Raw genomic sequence first — 18320 nt, forward strand, 5'->3', positions numbered from 1 at the left:
CGGGTGTCGGCCGAGCCCTCAGATTTACCCCACCCGCTACCGAACCGAACCCTCACGTCGACGACGCCGAATAGGGGTTGTAAATTTCGCATATAATACGCAAAATGGTGCGCTCTCTCGGGCGGTAAGATAAACGATCCCATCCGCACGGTAAATCGGTACATCCGGCTTTTTTGTTGATCCCCTCTCACCGTCCCGATACCAACCGACCCCCCAAAAACAAAGCGTGCGTCTATTAGGATAGTGAAATATTTTGACGTTTAACAACGACTTGATTGACTAATGACCGACAGTTGTGCGAATTGAATTATGATACAAAGGAAACCGGGTTCAACCATGTCGGGACTGTCAGGGAATGGACAGCCGGTTTACTCCTGCGGACGAGAGAAATAAATCAAGGTAACAAGGTATCGAACGGCCGGACGACGGGTGAACGGGTGGATTAGCTCGAGTTTAGGAGAGTTAATTTTGTGTTGATTTGCTTGTTAATTTCTGCCAATAATTCACATGCATCCTCCACTCCCGGGCAGTTTTGTTTGCGCTTCTCGTACAAAAGTTTCCTTTCACTCATGGTTTGAGAATGCCCCCGGGAGAATCTAATTAATAGCATTGACACGATGCTAGATGGTTGTGATTTCTCGGTGTCAAGAGAAACATCCTTAGGCCGATTTCGATCGACACGTTACAGTTGACAGAACCATTTACCCAATCAACATATCTATTAGTCTGTTACCTAGTAAATGATGAAAGAGATAGTTACGTTGTTTCACCCATTTACACTTCTTTTCAATACACATTTTTCTTAGGTAATATAACAATTAAGTATGCAACAGTTAAAGCTATCTTCGTAGCATGATGAGGGTTGCCTTTGATGTTTCGGGATTTAGAAAAATTGGTGATGCAATCTGTTAAATTACAATTTTATCTTAAAGTTTGACGTTTTTGAGGTTATACGTTTTCAGAACGTTTTTAGTTACGAACGCTATTTGTGTTTTTAAAAATTGTGTCCCCCATATGGTGGCCCATGGAATCGGGCCAATTCCGTGGGTTCCAACGCGGACAAATTTTTTTTACAGTTAAATGTTCATGCAATATTAAGTATATGCTGGTCCCTGTAATACCTAAGGTTGTCTCTATCTCACAATAAGTCACATGCCGATCTTGCAATAACCGTTCACGCACAGCATCAATGTTTTTCGGAACAACAACTGATTTTGGACGACCTTCACGAAATTCATTTTGGAGTGAACTCCGTCCACGATTTAATTCTCCAAACCATCGATAAATACTGATCCTTGATGGAGCTTCATCGCCAAAAGTTGAATTAAGTTCATTGATGCACTACTGCTATGTTAATCCACGTCGAAAGTCGCAAAAAACAAACGCACGAAAATGTTCACGACCCAATTCCACAATTTGGCGGACATTGACACTTTTAACATTTTTTTAACAACACAAATAGCGCTCGTATGTCAAAACGTTCTGAGAACGGATAACCTCAAAAACGTCAAACTTTACGATAAAATTGTTAGTTAACAGATTGCATCACCAGTTTTTTCAAATCCAGAAACTTAAAAGGCACCCTTTGTAGTATTCTTCTCGTTGATACGCCTTGTAGCAAAACAAAACATGAGTTAATTTGTAGAACCGAATTTATTCTAATGTTAGTTGGATTAATGACACAATCCTAGTGTTTAATGTGCCCATTACTTCGGGAGGTACAAGCAAACATTAGTTCTACCAACCGGTAGGAGGATCTTTAAATTAAACATGCACCATAGAGACCACCACCAAATTGCCACCGAAAGCATAGCAGAACAATAAAAAAAACCCCTCAAATGAGTACAAGAAAAATGCTTTGCCTCTAGTCTCCACTCTATGCGACAATTTGTATTCCCTCCCCTCGGGCACCCCCTAAAGTTGGACCAAAACTTTCGCATTTAGTTCACCCCTCCCAAAGAAAACCTCGGGACCCACGACAAGTCACTCGATGCTCGCTGGGAAACCGCAATCGTGAAACAAAAGTGCATTATCGTTGCACCCACAGAACCCACAAAGTCGTTGAAAACCCACACAACAATGGCACGCTGCAGCTTGGAAACAATAACAAACGACAACGACAAGTTCCCGGTTCCGGGTCTTTCTGGGGCTTGCAGGCAGGGGGCAGCACATGGCGTGGTGTAGTTAAAATAAATAATTACAGTTTAATTATGTGGGGTTTCTTGTGCAGCGACATGTTCGGTAAAGGCATGGCACAAAACATGTACTTCCGTTTCACCAAAAATGCGAACACAAATACTGCCGGTTTGCCCGAAATTAAGCAATCACCATAACATTCAATGGGCGAAAATATGGCTCATTTAAAGTAAAAGAAATTTAATAACTCTCTTCCAACGCAGCAGAAGCAAACCGGTTGGTTTAACTCGTGAAAAAACACACGTTTAATATGTTTGCAAAACAATATTGGATTGCTGATGGCGGAAGGAAACTTCATTAAAATATAACGTACGGTCGGAACGGTCTCAATTGCACCGAAAACATTCGATGATGTGGAAATGGTTTCCTTTTTTTCAGAAAACAACCGTACCAGTGTACCGTGTGCAGCGATTCGAGAAACTCAAGACAAACGCGGTCATTACATCCACATTTAATTACTAACGAGCATCGTTTTGCCTTCGGGCACTCCGTTCTTCGAAAACCTCGGGCTTCCAAATGCTGTGGATCATATTCATCATGTTGCTTCGTTTTGCTTATCCTCGCATGTATGAATTCTTTAACAACGGACTAAGAGCACGTTAATAATTGAGATTGTATTTCGTGAAGTACTGCATGATGAATTCTCAGAAAACAATAGTGATGAATTATTAATCCGAACAGAGAAGGTAACATTCGTTTGATTTCTAACTAAATACACCTATCGTTCCAACATGTGTCATTCTACGAATATTTAAATTTGGTTTTCTCTATGCTATGACAGAAGTATGTTATTTGCGAACAAGTTTTAAGAAAAACTATAAACATTTACTGTAACATACACAATTGAATGCCTCAGTACTAAAAAGTGATTGTCAATAAAAAGCTGGGAAGCATCTTCATTTGATCGTCGGTATGTGTCAACAGGGAAGTAATAGCCATGTAAACTATTCCTCGCAAAAGCAAATAAACTATGCATAGTGTCTTCTCCGCAAATATTTGCATTTTTATTCATCATCACCGGCACGACGTGTCGCTGACTCTCTGTTATACGCCTCTGGTAAGCCGGGAACACAGTGTTCGGTGTGCGAGAAAAAAAAACAAGCATCGTCGATCACCGGCAGAACATTCAACTGCACCGAAGCATGGATGATGCACCACCTGACGAAAACGCAAAGCAGATGCGAGGGTGTGAATTTGGTGAGCGATTCAGTAAAACAGCGTTTCCAAAGTTGCCCGAAGCGAACAACACCGTTTTGCGCCAACTTTTCTACTGTTGCAGAACCATCATCCCCTTCGAGATTTACACAGCCGTACATCTCTGGCTGCGGATGGTGGTGAGTTCCTTCACTTTCACACTCGCACTCGTCAACAAAGTAAAGCTCCGATCTCTGATAGGGGATGAGCTTTGGCGACGTGTTTCAACCGGGGGGGTTCCAGGAAATCCTCGTTTTGTCTAAGGCTCATATGACGGTGCTCGGGAAAGGGAGAGGAAGGAATCCGGATCTGGTATGCAAAATGTATGCACCACAACCCACGGGCTAGCAGGCGGAGCAGCTGTGCAGCTGCTAAACAATGGACAAAACTACACCCGAAAGTGATGCTTGTCAAGCAATCCGACCGTGAAACGAGTCCTTACTGCCTCGGCACAGTTGACGCTGGAAACGGACTGTATCCTGCCAGAACCGAGTTGCGCCGCTTCCGGTCCGCTCGGCACAGGGGAGGGGAGGAGAGGGAAGGATTGGGCTGCCAGCACCGGAAACAGCATAAGCCATGCTGATATTTCACTAGCCACTCCTTCTTCCTGGGTGCCTACAAAGAAGTTTCCTCGTCGTCTAAGCACAAGGCACAAGGCTGGTGGAAAGCACGTGAAAATATCCCACACTCGTGCTGCTGCTGTCCAGTGACAAATCCTTCCTCGGCTTGGGGAAGAAAACCCATTTTCCACTGTAACGAAAACACTTACCATCTGGGAAGGGGGAAATATATGCCCGAGCTGCGGTATAGTTGATCCTGTATGCACTTTCAATCTAGCGCCAGTATTTTTCCGGGAATGTCTTCGCTTTTCCTGTTTCCAGCACGATGATGTAAACCACGTATTCGCTACATGTTTAGCGTAGGGGATTTTCTAATGACAATCATTATCTCGATGCAAATTGATTGATTTACAGTCATGTGACGTGCATTTTTGCTTGAACTCTTAGATTTCCTAACACCTTATGATTCAATTTCAAAATAGCTTCAAGAAATTCAACAACATTGAAAACAAAAACTTTCTATACTTCGACATGGCAACACGTGATTATGAACAGACTTAGATTGCTCTGTTCCTTCCACGCCGGTAAACAATCCAACTCCGCAATATCCCGAACGAACAACCAGCCCGCGCAGGATTTCCCCACACCTTTCCCCGGCCATTACCGATCTCATGTTATCGGCAATGAGGGCCAGGCAAACTTTGTCCTGCATACCGAAATCGCATATGTGCCCCACGAAACTCCGCTGAAGCTGATCCGGAGACAGGACAGCGGTCTTAGAGAAACCGGCCCTAGCCCCAGTCCTAGTCCGTCCGTCAGTCAGTCACTCGACAATCCCGGAACCACGTGCACGGAAGTGCAGCGTTAGTTTGTGTTCCATAAATTAAAAACATTTCCAGCGAACGGACCCCCCGGGGGGTGGTGGATACGTTGCACCGTGCACTCCGAAGCCCTCACGAGTCACGTGGAGTCCCCGTTCGGTTTGGCAACGGCACGTTGCATGGCAATGTGTAAATGAACACTTTCGCTGGCGGGTTGGAAAAGTTGCACCATTCTGGCGTGGCTCTGGAAGCGTTGGAAAGCGTCTAGGCATCGGAATGGAGTACACCAAGAAGTCGAAGAACGCCCGGGCATCCATTAGGACTTGTCCGTCGAGAGTAGGAAGTACAAGTGTCATGTGAAGCGAGTTTTTCATTTGCTCCGCCACGCGGAAACATACCCGTTGAAACAGCGGAAAATCCATGATCGGTTAATTTGTAGCGTTAGGATAGATGTTCAAAAAAAAGTCTCTATGATGTTCTTAAGTAGATTTCTAAGCAAGACACGCAATACTTTTGAAGGGTTGTTTGTTTTCAAACTTTAACACTACGACTACCGCGGTTTTTACGCTTAAAACTTTAGCGCAAATTATTTTCAATATTAACACGTTAAGCGCTACGTCGGCCCGTGGGGCCGACAGTGTTCTTCCCCGTACGCCGGCGTCGGTCTGCTCGGGCCGACAGAGCCCGTTGGGTAGGCCGGCTTTTCTACGAATCGCTCGCAGAACGGAAAGCAGTGAAATTTGGGCATAGCGCTTAACGTGTTAAAAAGAAAATTTTACTTTCCACATTCCATTGGATATGTAAAAGTTATGCATTAACATTTGGTAGAATTGTTCAGCCTTAAGAAATAAATGTGATTGAAAAGTACCTGACCAGTCAAAATGACTGGTCCGGTAGTTCTAGTGTTAACCCTTTGCGCTCGAGAGCGTTTCCGCCTAAGCGAACCAGCAACTCGAGGCGAAATTGACCAAATTTCGGCGGACTTAACGGTACGCGGACTGACCGGCCGCGGTGGGCCCCGATCTAGCAACGGGGCCTGAATCTTCAAGGTTTCCCTTCATATTTAAACACAAATTCTATAGACTTCATCAATTTTCCTAAAAGATCAACAAGTACTCAATTGTAACCGGACAATAACGGATAATTTTACTGAATCCTATAAAAAATATTGCCAAAAACCATGACGAATTAATCGAAGGATGCTGCAATATATAATCAGAATTGAAGAGTATCAATTGTAAAGAAGCATGCATTCGCATAAAACCCAAAGAATTTTGGAATTTATCAGGCATAGGCAGTTTCAATGCAAGCAATGCGTTTTTGACATGTCCTATTAGATGTTGCCATACATTTGAAAAAGCTGCAAATAGCGTAGAAAAAGTTTACAGTTATGTAGTTTATTCATGACTTAATCGTAAGTATAAAAATGTCACTTTTAACGTTGAAGCGCATGCATCAAAAACGGCAAATTGAGTAAGACTTGATTGGCTCACCAGCTTTAACCGGCTTGGCGCCGTAGCAGCGCCGCTCGAGTGGAAAGGGTTAATTATCTTGACTTTATCTTGCATCGGTCATAAATTAAAACATTTAAAAAAACTCCTAAATTTAAGAATTTATGTGGCCAATTTAGGGGGCCCGCGACAGCCGAGCGGTAGCGCCGGTTAGAACATCGGCCCATAAGCGCCGTGGCTCACAACCTCGACGGCGTGGGTTCGAATCCCAACCGAGACCGGACCCTCCCCTGTACGAGAGGACTGACTATCCACGTACACATAGGGTAAAAAGTCTCCTAAGACCTTTACAGGGCAGGCATGACCAACAAGGTCGTTACGCCAAGAAGAAGAAGAAGAAGATGTGGCCAATTATCATGAAAACTTAGGTTATCTCTCAATAATATATAATAATGAAGCCATCAAGCCATCTTTTATTGACGATTTTTCAATTTTCGTTATCCAATATCTCAAAAACGGTTTAATAGTTCCTCAAAAAAATGAAAAGGCTTTTGTTAAAAATCCACAATTCTGAGGGTTAATTTCATATAACTGTTCTAGGAGACTCCTGGAAATGAGATTGTGACCGAATGCTCCAACGGTACGTGCACTTTACATACTTCGGAAAGCACTTAAAACAACTCAATCCTTTTCCACGGCTTCTTATCGAGATGCACGTTTGTTGTCCCGGTGTCCATCCTGCCATTGGAATAAAACATAAACCCATCGGTTGGCCATTCATTCAACATTCCAGCTGGCCGCAGCAAAGTGGGCACTTAATTTCCACATCGCCAATTTATTGCTTCCCCTCGATGGCCATCCATTAATCAAAGGCGCGTATCATTTAAATGAGCACGAGGACGGCCGCGCTATCTTCCGAGAAGGAACCGACGGAAGGGGGAGGGTGGGTTGGTTGGGAAAAAGGAGAAAGAAAACTATCGAACCCAGATCCACCCACCCGTCCCAGCTAGTGGGCGGTAGGTATTGTTCAATGGATTTTCAAGTGGTCACTTAAGCGCACAACATCATCGTTAAAGTGCGAACAACCGATCTCCGGCCGATGGCGAGGGGGCGAGAGGCACTGGACGTTGAGAGCTCCGTCCGGCTCAAACAACTGTAAAACAATAACGCAGTCGAACCGCAATCGCAATATCGCCCTGTTCACGCGCACGCACGCGTCCTCTTTTCCGACGGAAATGGAAATGAAAGCATTGGGATTCCTGAATTATCCTATTAATTACCGTTATTATCTGCATTAATCACGATGACAGTTTAAAATTGATTATTTTTCAAACAGTACAACCACACCCGGTGTCCGGCCGTGTTTTTTTTTCTTTCGTCCCTCGCCCTCAATCACCTTTCGCCCGACCGGAACGGAAATCCAACGGCACTACCGCATACCGAAACCCGGTGTCCAACTCCATTCGACGGATTCCGCGCGACTATAATGAATTGATGCTGGCCCCACGCAACCCTTAGATAACTCATCATGCCACACGGCCCATTTGCTTTCTTTTTCCTCCCACCGCAACGAAAGCAGAGGATTTCGGTCCTTCCGCATTTCCGGGTGGTCGGCTTTTCCGGGAGTGGGTGGGTCGGCGGGCGTGATGGTGCAAAAGCGTCCGGGTTGCAGCCTCGGTTGCCACAGATTGCCCGGCCAGATAATGTTGTCCGGGGCGTCGGACGATGTGCTGCGAGATGGTATTAAAAGCCCATTTCACGTCGAAGCCCATCGTCGCGGAAGGTGAAATTCGCTGCGTCAGCGACAGCTGGATCGGCCGACGCGGAAGCACCTGACGGTTGCACTTACCGATAGGGCCGATGCGAATTATTTTAAACAAGTGGAAACATTAATTTTCAATCACATAATTTTTGGGCTAAAAACGAAACCCCAATAGAATTATGCAAATAATAAAATAAAGAGAGGAAAAGCTCACTTTACGTAAGTTTATATTATAAACCTATATTCGATTGGTGGAAACAGGAGATAATCCTCTTTTTTTAAGTCCAAACTAATATAATTCGATTGCACTAATGGAAATACAAGCGCATGACCGCTTTTTTTCTGTCCCGACCTGTAATACAGTTCACCTGAGAGCTCCCACAAATTTAGTCCACTCTAAAGCAGGGCAATGAAATCTAGTTGATGCTCCAGTGCTTCCTATCGGCCACTTATCGATAACTATCCGCCAACCAATGTTCCGTTCGCAGGATAAACTATTCGAAAAATCTTCTCCGTCCACCTAATCATATCCACTTTTCCCGGGCCTGGCCATACTTTTCGGGCACGCCCCTACTTCACTGCGAAATGGAGGCGCCCGGTACATAGGTAACAGGGTGGGGGGCGAGAGAGGAAATGCACCAGCCCAGCGCGGGTGGTGCCCACTTTTGGAAATTGGTCCAAAGGCTGCCGAACGAACCAGTGCCCGGCGCGGTCGGCCGTAATTATGATGATAATGTTAATGATATTTAAAACTGACCGACCCATTCGTACCCTTGGACGAAACGATTGGACCGGTTCGAACAGAGGGCTTCCGGATGCGGCACTGGTGTCCGTTGATAGAGGGTTGCATTCAGCACTCGAGAGGCCAGCAGCTGTCCACTCTGCCGAACTGGCTCATGGAAAACGTTCCGAAGGCCTACTAAATGACCGCATTGACAGGCTCGAGCTAGGCACAACGTGGAGAGGAGGGCGTGCAAAATATGACGGGATTCCGCAAGCTTATGAAACGATAATAGTGCAAACCGTTGAGTACGTTGCGGAAGGAAAGCCCACCTTCAAAAGAGCCGTTTGGCACGGTTTTTTCTACCAACCGAGTGAAGCTCTCGCTATGATGAGGTGTAATTGATCGTATAAATTTTTTTATCAATTACGCTTCGCGCTCAAACCGCATCGTATTTCCCCGAACGGATGCGCACCGCGCGCTCGTAACAGGTGGTTATGGTAGTTTATTTTAAGCATGCCACTCAGGGCATCCCGGTTTTTTATTCAGTTTGTCTGCTCATCACTAGGGACTGCGGAACGGGCAAAACAGGCATGTAAAAACTGGTAAAATAACTACAGTTTGATGTGCTGAAAAGTGGAATGAAGTATACTTTTCCGTTGGTGCTTAATGCACCGTCGATGTTCGTGAGTAGTGATTCACATTAACGGAATTGGTATGAAGCACTTCGTAGCTAGGATGCCTTTTTACATAACGTTCCATTTGGAAAATGTTTCAATTTACACTTTAAAATTCCCTAGAGCTTCTGTGTGTGTAATTAAAAAAGGGAGTCACATAACATCGCTCTTTTTATGAAAAAAACGTCATTTAGCAATCAGGTCGAGAGGATCATGTTCGAAAAAAAAATAAAAAGGATTGAAATAACAAATTAGAAAATTAAATACATTTAACTAACATCTAAACCAAATAAAAACATAAGTATATTAAACCAGATAAAATATCCACAAGGGAGTATCTTAGGCCCCACACTATACAATATCTTTACTCCGATATTCCCACCCCAAAAGGATGTGTCATTGCGACTTACGAAGATGACACCGCCTTAATCTCAACCAGCAAAGTAACGAAAACTGTGATCCGCCATCTTCAAGTCTATTTAGATAAGTTTTACAATTACTTCAAGAGTTGGAAAATTAAAATTAGCCCCTCGAAAACTGAAACCATATTTTTTCCATACAAATTAAATAAACCCGTTATTCCAAAATCTCACCAAAACTTACATATGGATGGGAGAAACATAAACTGGAGTGCAACAGTCGTATACATTGGCCTAACATTAGACAATAAATTAATATATAGCCCTCACCTAGACAAACAACAAACGAACAAACAACAAACTGGATAAACTCATAAGATTATTATATTCACTGATCAAAAGAAAATCAAAGCTCAATTCTAAGAACAAATTACTGATATATAAAACAACAATACTTCCAATGATACTTTATGTATCTCCAGTATGGTCACAGTGTGCGAGCACACACAAAAAGAAGTTGCAAATTAGAGCAAACAAGATACTAAAAATGATGTTGAACCTTCACTGGAGGACCCCTACAAATCGTGTTCTGGAGCTTGCTAGAGTGGAACGAATCAACATTCAGCTGATCAATACAAATATATCAACAAGAGCTAAATGTTTCCTATCAATACATGAATTGATTCGCAACTTAGTTTCATAAGTAAATATACTAGTTTAAGATTAATATAAGTAGCAATAAATTAGTATGTAAAATGTTTTAAGCTTTAAAGCAACAACCAGTCCATTACACCATCTTTAAACATCTCCTCAAGTGATGTAAGTAAATTCTTAGTAGCTGCCATCCTGTCAACGAGAATCTCCACACATGTAAATATTTTTAACATAATAAAGCTTCAATTTCCTTTAAAAAAAAATAAACAGATAAAATATAGCAGAAGCGAAGAGTCCGAATAACGATATGTATAATAACATAAAAAAAGAACATTAACACAATCGCAGTGAAAGCAATCGTCACTATAATAATCACATCCAGCATTTAAAAAAACAAAACCTGGACAATAAAACATGATAAATGTTTTATAATTTACACACAAAACGCAACCCATACGAGGTGCCCATTAGAGCAAAGTTGCACGATAAATGATGCCACAACTCGGTGGTAAACTACACGCGTTGCTGTCAAAATTGGAATTCGTTTGAAAGTACGTAAATTAATTGCCTAAGTGTGTTGATTATGAGCGTGTTTTTTTTTTTTTTTGGTTAACTTACTCCGAGGAAAAACCGCTGATGTTTGCGTCCGGGGGATTGCCACCAACCCTCTTCCCGATTCCCCTTCGGTTGACATTGAAAAAGCACCACACAGGTTCGTTGTGCGAAATGGCCCAACAATCAATTATCGGACAAAACCATGGGATAATAATCGTTAAAACAAGGAATTCTCCCGATGGAATCGACCTAACCAGTCCGATGCGACGGGCAAACGGGGTGGTTGGAGGTCGGGAGGCCAAACACACTCGCACTCGAAATCGCAAATCAGCACTAATAAAAAAAGATTAATCAAGCTTACAGCAGCCAATCCCGGTTTCCCATTCCCCCCCCCCCCCCCCGGTACCCGCAAAGGTGAGAGCAAAGCCACACCCCGGAGTGGGACGTATTTTTGCGGCCAAATAAAGTGCAACACAAATCGTTCGTCGGTTTTTGTCGTGCCACCTTTCCTCGGTTACAATGGCGTGTTTCTCCCTTCTTTTCCGTGGCTCCCCCATTGGTGCGTTTGTTCGGGTCATTTCGTTCGGTAAACTAGCAGATATTTATTAACCATTAGCTGGAGCGTAAAACAATCCACAAAACCGGCAGTTCGACAAACGGTGGTTGATTTTTTATTGCTTCTACGGTATAATTGAAACCACTCCGGTTTCCTCGTTTTTTTACTTTTTTTGAGGGTCTAGTTGAAACACTCTGGAGTGTACTGCAGTTGTTCATTTATTCAGAAAGGATGGGTGGGGAAGAGAAAGAGTTTTGTTTACACCGATCCCCAATTAGCCATGCAATCGGCCGATCGATCAAAGACCGACGGAAGTAGGCGTATTGGCGTATCCTTCACTGGACATGGAAAAAAACTGCTCCCCACGCGTGCGGGTACGTGCATACGTGTGTGTGCGTGGGTGTGGGTGCCATGTTTGCGCCCCGTTTTGTGCGTCTACCGTGTGGTCAACCATTTGTTAGCACGTTAATTCATGTCACCCACGGGTTTGCGAAAACCGTTCGAGAACGAGAGCCCAGCAGCTTCAGCGTGTGCGGTCGGAACTCCGGGCGGTCGCCTCGCGGGCTGCAGGCGCTTTGGCCACAAGCTAACACAACACCGCACCCCGTGCCAAACCCACCCCCGTCCCTCCCGAGCCTTCGAAAGTACCGGATGTGAACCGGTGCACCAAAAATCCGACCGACGGCCGACAGGGAGCATAAACGCATGCACGAACCCGAAAACCGCGAGACCCGGGCGAACGGCATATACGAATGCGGTTTCCGTCAGTGCCGTCCGTGGCGCAGATACTTTCCCGCTTCACTTTCACCCTGTCTGCGCGAATGAGTGCGTAGGCCGTTGGTACGGTTCCGTGTTTGCTTTTAATCAAATTGTTTCCCCTACCCCAAAAGAGGACACAACCCCAGGGGGGGGCGTGGTCCGGGTGAAAGGGGAAAATTGTATGCCAACATTTCGACATGCCGAAAAACCCGTGCGTGTTCGCTTCTTTCTTTTGTGTTTGAAATAAATAAAATCAAATTTAAAAAGAAAACCTCACAAGCTAATGAACGCAAACAGTTAACAGTAAAAACCTAACGAAAAAATTAAATGAAAATCTATCCATTTTCGTTACATTTGCGGTAACAAAACCATTACTTGAGTACTTCTTCGAACTGTCTGTATGGTCACATTAAAACAAACCCAAGTCTGTACTAAATTTGCCATACCCAACCAAACAACTATTGGGATGACATTTGCATTGAAAAAAGCAGACAAATTTTAACGACTTTTCATGCAAAAACGGAAAACGATAGCAACTTTCTGTTGAAAACAAAATATAGATTTTTAGCATTTCTTTAAAATTCAAAACAAGTTAGACAGCTTTATCATTTACATTGAATACGCAGTGGTAAAAACATTAAACCAACTACATTTGATTATATGTGAGAGCTTACAGCTTTATTGCGGAACGAACTTGTTTGAAGTTGTGAGACAATTCCTGTTTGCCGAAATCAGCTGATTTGGATTTTTGACTATTTGGTCACTTATGGAGAAAGGTTAAGAAACCATTTGGAAGCCAGAAAAAAGGGCTTAACCATTCCATGGTTTGGGCCAGAAGATCGCTTCAACTAGCCTTATACTTGATAAGAACTTGTAAAAGATGGACGTTTGTTATACAGATGAGTCGATCGAAGCCAGTTACTCAAACAAAACGGCTCGAAGCTCCTGTCAAACATGCTTTTGTAAATCGTGGATAAAAATCAGTGAGAGTATGCTGAGCACAAAGTATGATGTGAAAAATCTTCAGGAATTAAGCAACTTTATAAGGAAACATCATAAAGAGTACGATTAAAGGTTTGGACATACCTGACCACAGTAAATCATGCTCAAAGATCATCGAAGGAGTTGAACCAGCAGCGGCCCTCACGGTAAGCGAACTAAGCGGCCGCCGGGGCCCCCGAGGGCAATGTGGATCACATAAGTAATAGCAGCATTCAAAGCTGGATTTCAGCAAATCAAGGAAGCGTTGAAAAAAATAGTTACTGCTGAAAATGAAAAACAAGGGACAATTTAGGAAGCAAAAATCATTGTTAATAAAAATGTCTAAATTTGAAATTTATTTAATTTACATTATCTGGAATAGAATTTTGCAAAGAATGAATGCGACCAATAAGTCACTACAATCAGTAGAATGCGAAATAATGAAAGGGTCAATTTTATTTCGATCTCTCACACATTTTGTAAATAATTTCACTATTCCTCGAATTGTAAAAAAACATAATTTTTTGAGTAAAAGAAACAATGAAACGAAACTAAATCCTGCATACACACCTCAATCTTGAATAAATGAACAAAACATTTGCAAAACTTACAAGGACTAGGCTGATGATGCAACGCTTCAATATAATATTTTTAAAAATCAAAACCTAAAGATTGATCAAAGGGGGCTCCGTTTGACTTCCCGCGTGGGGCCAATTAATTCAATAATCTCGAAAGTAGGCCCCAAAGTATAACTTTACTCGAACTACTGGAATTCTTTGGAATATGCAATTTTGCTCTGTCTGCCTACAACTGTAAACATCAGCTCCTAGTTTAAATAAGTCTGAAACTCCTTTCCTCAATACCCAGCTTGCGAAGAATAACAAAACCAAACTCATTCCGATATTTAAAAAAACATTCCACTCCTCCTCTCCTCCTCCTGAGCTTGCGCCAATTTGCTCATCCCGAGCTGCGATTTACCGTGCTCATCCCGAGCTGCCTTCAACCATGCTCGTCCCGAGCTGGCCTAAACGATATTCGTCCATCAGCTGCCCTCAACCAGAACTCGCCCGAGCAGCCCTAAACCAGAACTCGTCCGAGCTGCCCTCAACCATGCTCATCCCGAGCTGCGCTTTACCGTGCTCGCCACGAGCTGCCCTCAACCGTACTCGCCTGAGCTGCGCTTTACCGTGCTCGCCACGAGCTGCCCTCAACCGTACTCGCCCGAGCAGCCCTCAACCGTACTCGCCCGAGCTGCCCTACAGAACTCGCCCGGCCAGCCCAGAACCAGAACTCGCCCGAGTATCCCTGAACCAGAACTAGCCCAAGTATCTATGAACTCGAATCCCAGAACTCGCCCAAGTATCCCTGAACCAAAACTCGCCCGAGTATCCCTGAACCAAAACTCGCCCGAATATCCCTGAATCAAAACTCGCCCGAGCAGCCCGGAACCAGAACTCGCCCGAGCAGCCCTGAACTAGAATTAGTCCGAGTATCCCTGAACTCGAATCCCAGAACTCGCCCGAGTATCCCTGAACCAAAACTCGCCCGAGCATCCCGATACCAGAACTCGCCCGAGTCCTTATATATGTACGATTTACTGTATGAGTATGTACGATTTACTGCCCTTACTGCTCCTCCTGAGCTTGCGCCAGTGTGCTCGTCCCGTGCTGCGCTTTTTCGTCCCGAGCTGGCCAACTTGCTCATACCGAGCTGTCGTCAACCGTGCTCATCCCGAGCTGCGCTTTTTCGTATTCGTCCCGAGCAGCCCTCAACCGTACTCGCCCGAGCTGCCCTACAGAACTCGCCCGGCCAGCCCTGAACCAGAACTCGTCCGAGTATTCCTGAACCAGAACTAGCACGAATATCCCTGAACTCGAATCCCAGAACTCGCCCGAGTATCCCTGAACCAAAACTCGCCTGAGTATCCCTGAACCAAAACTCGCCCGAGTATCCCTGAACCAAAACTCGCCCGAGTATCCCGGAACCAACACTCGTCCGAGTATTCCTAAACCAAAACTCGCCCGAGTATCCCTGAATCAAAACTCGCCCGACCAGCCCGGAACCAGAACTCGCCCGAGCAGCCCTGAACCAGAACTCGCCCGAGCTGTCCTCAACTGAGCTGCGTTTTTGCGTACTCGTCCCGAGCTGCGCTTTACCGTACTCGTCCCGAGCTGCACTTTTCCGTACTCGTCCCGACACTACCACTCTATTTTCGCGCGTCCGTCCGCTACACTGCTCGGGGTAGAAAATATTTTTTTTGTCTTGTGTACTGTTTGTTGTGTCTTGTGAATTCGCCCGAGTATCCGCCCGAGCTGCCCTACAGAACTCGCCCGAGTATCCCTGTACCAGAACTCGCCCGTGTATCCCTGAACTCGAATCCCAGAACTCGCCCGAGTATCCCTGAACCAAAACTCGCCCGAGTATCCCGGAACCAAAACTCGCCGAGTATTCCGGAACCAAAACTCGTCCGAGTATTCCTAAACCAAAACTCGCCCGAGTATCCCTGAATCAAAACTCGCCCGACCAGCCCGGAACCAGAACTCGCCCGAGCAGCCCTGTACCAGAACTCGCCCGAGCTGCCCTCAACTGAGCTGCGTTTTTGCGTACTCGTCCCGAGCTGCGCTTTTCCGTACTCGTCCCAACACTACCACTCTATTCTCGCTCGTCCATACTCTACACTCTACACACAGAAAATATTTTTTGTCTTGTGTACTGTTTGTTGTGTCTTGTGAACTCGCCCGAGTATCCCAGAACTAAAACTCGCTCGAGTATCCCAAAACCAGCTGCGCTTTTCCGAGCTCATTCCGAGCTGCCTTCAACCAGAACTCGCCCGAGCAGCCCTGAACTAGAACCCTCAACCGTGCTCATCCCGAACGGTCCTCAACCGTACTCGTCCCGAGGTGTCCTCAACCGTGCTCGTCCCGAGCTGCCCTCAACAGAACTCGTCCGAGCAGCCCTAAACCAGAACTCGCCCAAGCAGCCCTCAACCATGCTCGTCACGAGCTGCCCTCAACCATGCTCATCCCGAGCTGCGCTTTACCGTGCTCGCCACGAGCTGCCCTCAACCATACTCGCCCGAGCAGCCCTCAACCGAACTCGCCCGAGCAGCCCTCAACCGTACTCGCCCGAGCTGCCCTACAGAACTCGCCCGGCCAGCCCTGAACCAGAACTCGCCCGAGTATCCCCGAACCAGAACTAGCCCGAGTATCCCTGAACTCGAATCCCAGAACTCGCCCGAGTATCCCTGAACCAAAACTCGCCCGAGCAGCCCGGTACCAGAACTCGCCCGAGTATCCCTGAACCAAAACTCGCCCGGGCAGCCCGATACCAGAACTCGCCCGAGTATCTCTAAACCAAAACTCGCCTGAGTATCCCTGAACCAAAACTCGCCTGAATATCCCTGAACCAAAACTCGCCCGAGTATCCCCGAACCAAAACTCGCCCGAGTATCCCTGAACCAAAACTCGCCCGAGTATCCCCGAACCAAAACTCGCCCGAGTATCCCTGAACCAAAACTCGCCCGGGCAGCCCGATACCAGAACTCGCCTGAGTATCCCTAAACCAAAACTCGCCTGAGTATCCCAGAACCAAAACTCGCCCGAGCAGCCCGATACCAGAACTTGCCCGAGTATCCCTGAACCAAAACTCGCCCGAGTATCCCCGAACCAAAACTCGCCCGAGTATCCCTGAACCAAAACTCGCCCGAGCAGCCCGGTACCAGAACTCGCCCGAGTATCCCGGAACCAAAACTCGTCCGAGTATTCCTGAATCAAAACTCGCCCGGTATCCCTGAACTCGATCAAAAGTATCCCTGAACTCGAATCCCAGAACTCGTCCGAGTATCCCTGAAACAAAATTCGCCCGAGCAGCCCGATACCAGAACTCGCCCGAGTATTCCTGAACCAAAACTCGCCCGAGTATCCCCGAACCAAAACTCGCCCGAGTATCCCTGAACCAAAACTCGCCCGAGCAGCCCGGAACCAGAACTCGCCCGAGCAGCCCTGAACCAGAACTTGCCCGAGCTGTTCTCAATCGTGCTCATCCCGAGCTGCGCTTTTCCGTGCTCGTCCCGAGCTGCGCTTTACCGTACTCGTCCCGACACTACCACTCTATTCTCGCGCGTCCGTCCTCTACACACCACTACGCATGCACAGCCAACCCTGAAAGAGGCAAACTAGCGGAGCGCTAGCGCTCCGCAAACTTCAGCATGCACGTGCTCTTTGTCACTTCTCTTTCACTGAGACATACTTCGAGTGTTTCCCACAGGCCGAAAATAAAGAAAAAGCAATGCGATACATTATTTTGCTGGGAAAATCAAAAACCTGGCAGGATCGCCAATGCGTAACTTGGCCGTACTGTGGGAAACACCCGACGTGTGGGCTGCTACCGCGCACGGCTAACGTTCACCCCGATTCCCGGCACAATGTGCTTAGAAGCGTACTGTTGAACCACCGTGCACCACTATGCCACGCACAGTAGGCCAGCTCATTAACTCATAGCACACAGTACACTTATGTTTTTCTCTTTTAGAAATGGACAGCGAACGAGATCATACAAATTTTAGTATACTTAGAAATTGGCTAATTATTGTTGATTTTCATAGTCAAGACTTTGGTAGAAAAGTATAGTATAAACAAGTTCTATGGTATAGGAATATGTAGGGCAATAGAAATATCTGTAGAGCCCCGATTACCCTACCGCTTGGGGCCCCGGGGAATAGATTGATCCGCCTCTGAGTTGAACCGGATAAATATAATGTATACATATACCCTACTCTGGTAACCCTCCTTATGCCTCTCAACTACAAACATTTGAAAAAACATTCGCTACTCTGAAAGGTACTATTCCAACATTTTAAACCCCAAACGGAGTAGCATTTGAACATAAAGACCACACAACAACTGTCAAACATGACTGGTTTTGTCGGCTATGGCTAAAGTTTCGGCCAACGGAGCGTCCTTTCTGGCCGTCGGAATATTTGTTGAAAGTACTTAAAATATATCACGTTACAACCAAATTTATTTCATTTAGTAAGCTTGATTAACTTTTTTGTTATCGCCGACGGAAATATGTC

At 45.5% G+C, this 18320-nt stretch overlaps 1 protein-coding gene across 1 annotated transcript in view; it reads left to right on the top strand.

Annotated features, from left to right (window-relative positions):
- The window catches only part of LOC131265099 (uncharacterized), a 68651-nt gene extending 51005 nt beyond the window's left edge, over window positions 1-17646 (top strand). The window contains exon 2 of the mRNA XM_058267361.1: window positions 17576-17646. Within this exon, the coding sequence (XP_058123344.1) occupies window positions 17576-17646 (71 nt within the window). The remainder of the gene's footprint in view (window positions 1-17575) is intronic.
- Window positions 17647-18320: the final 674 nt, after the last annotated feature.

Source organism: Anopheles coustani, chromosome 2, assembly GCF_943734705.1.
Source record: "Anopheles coustani chromosome 2, idAnoCousDA_361_x.2, whole genome shotgun sequence".
In the NCBI taxonomy this organism is placed as follows: Eukaryota; Metazoa; Arthropoda; class Insecta; order Diptera; family Culicidae; genus Anopheles; species Anopheles coustani.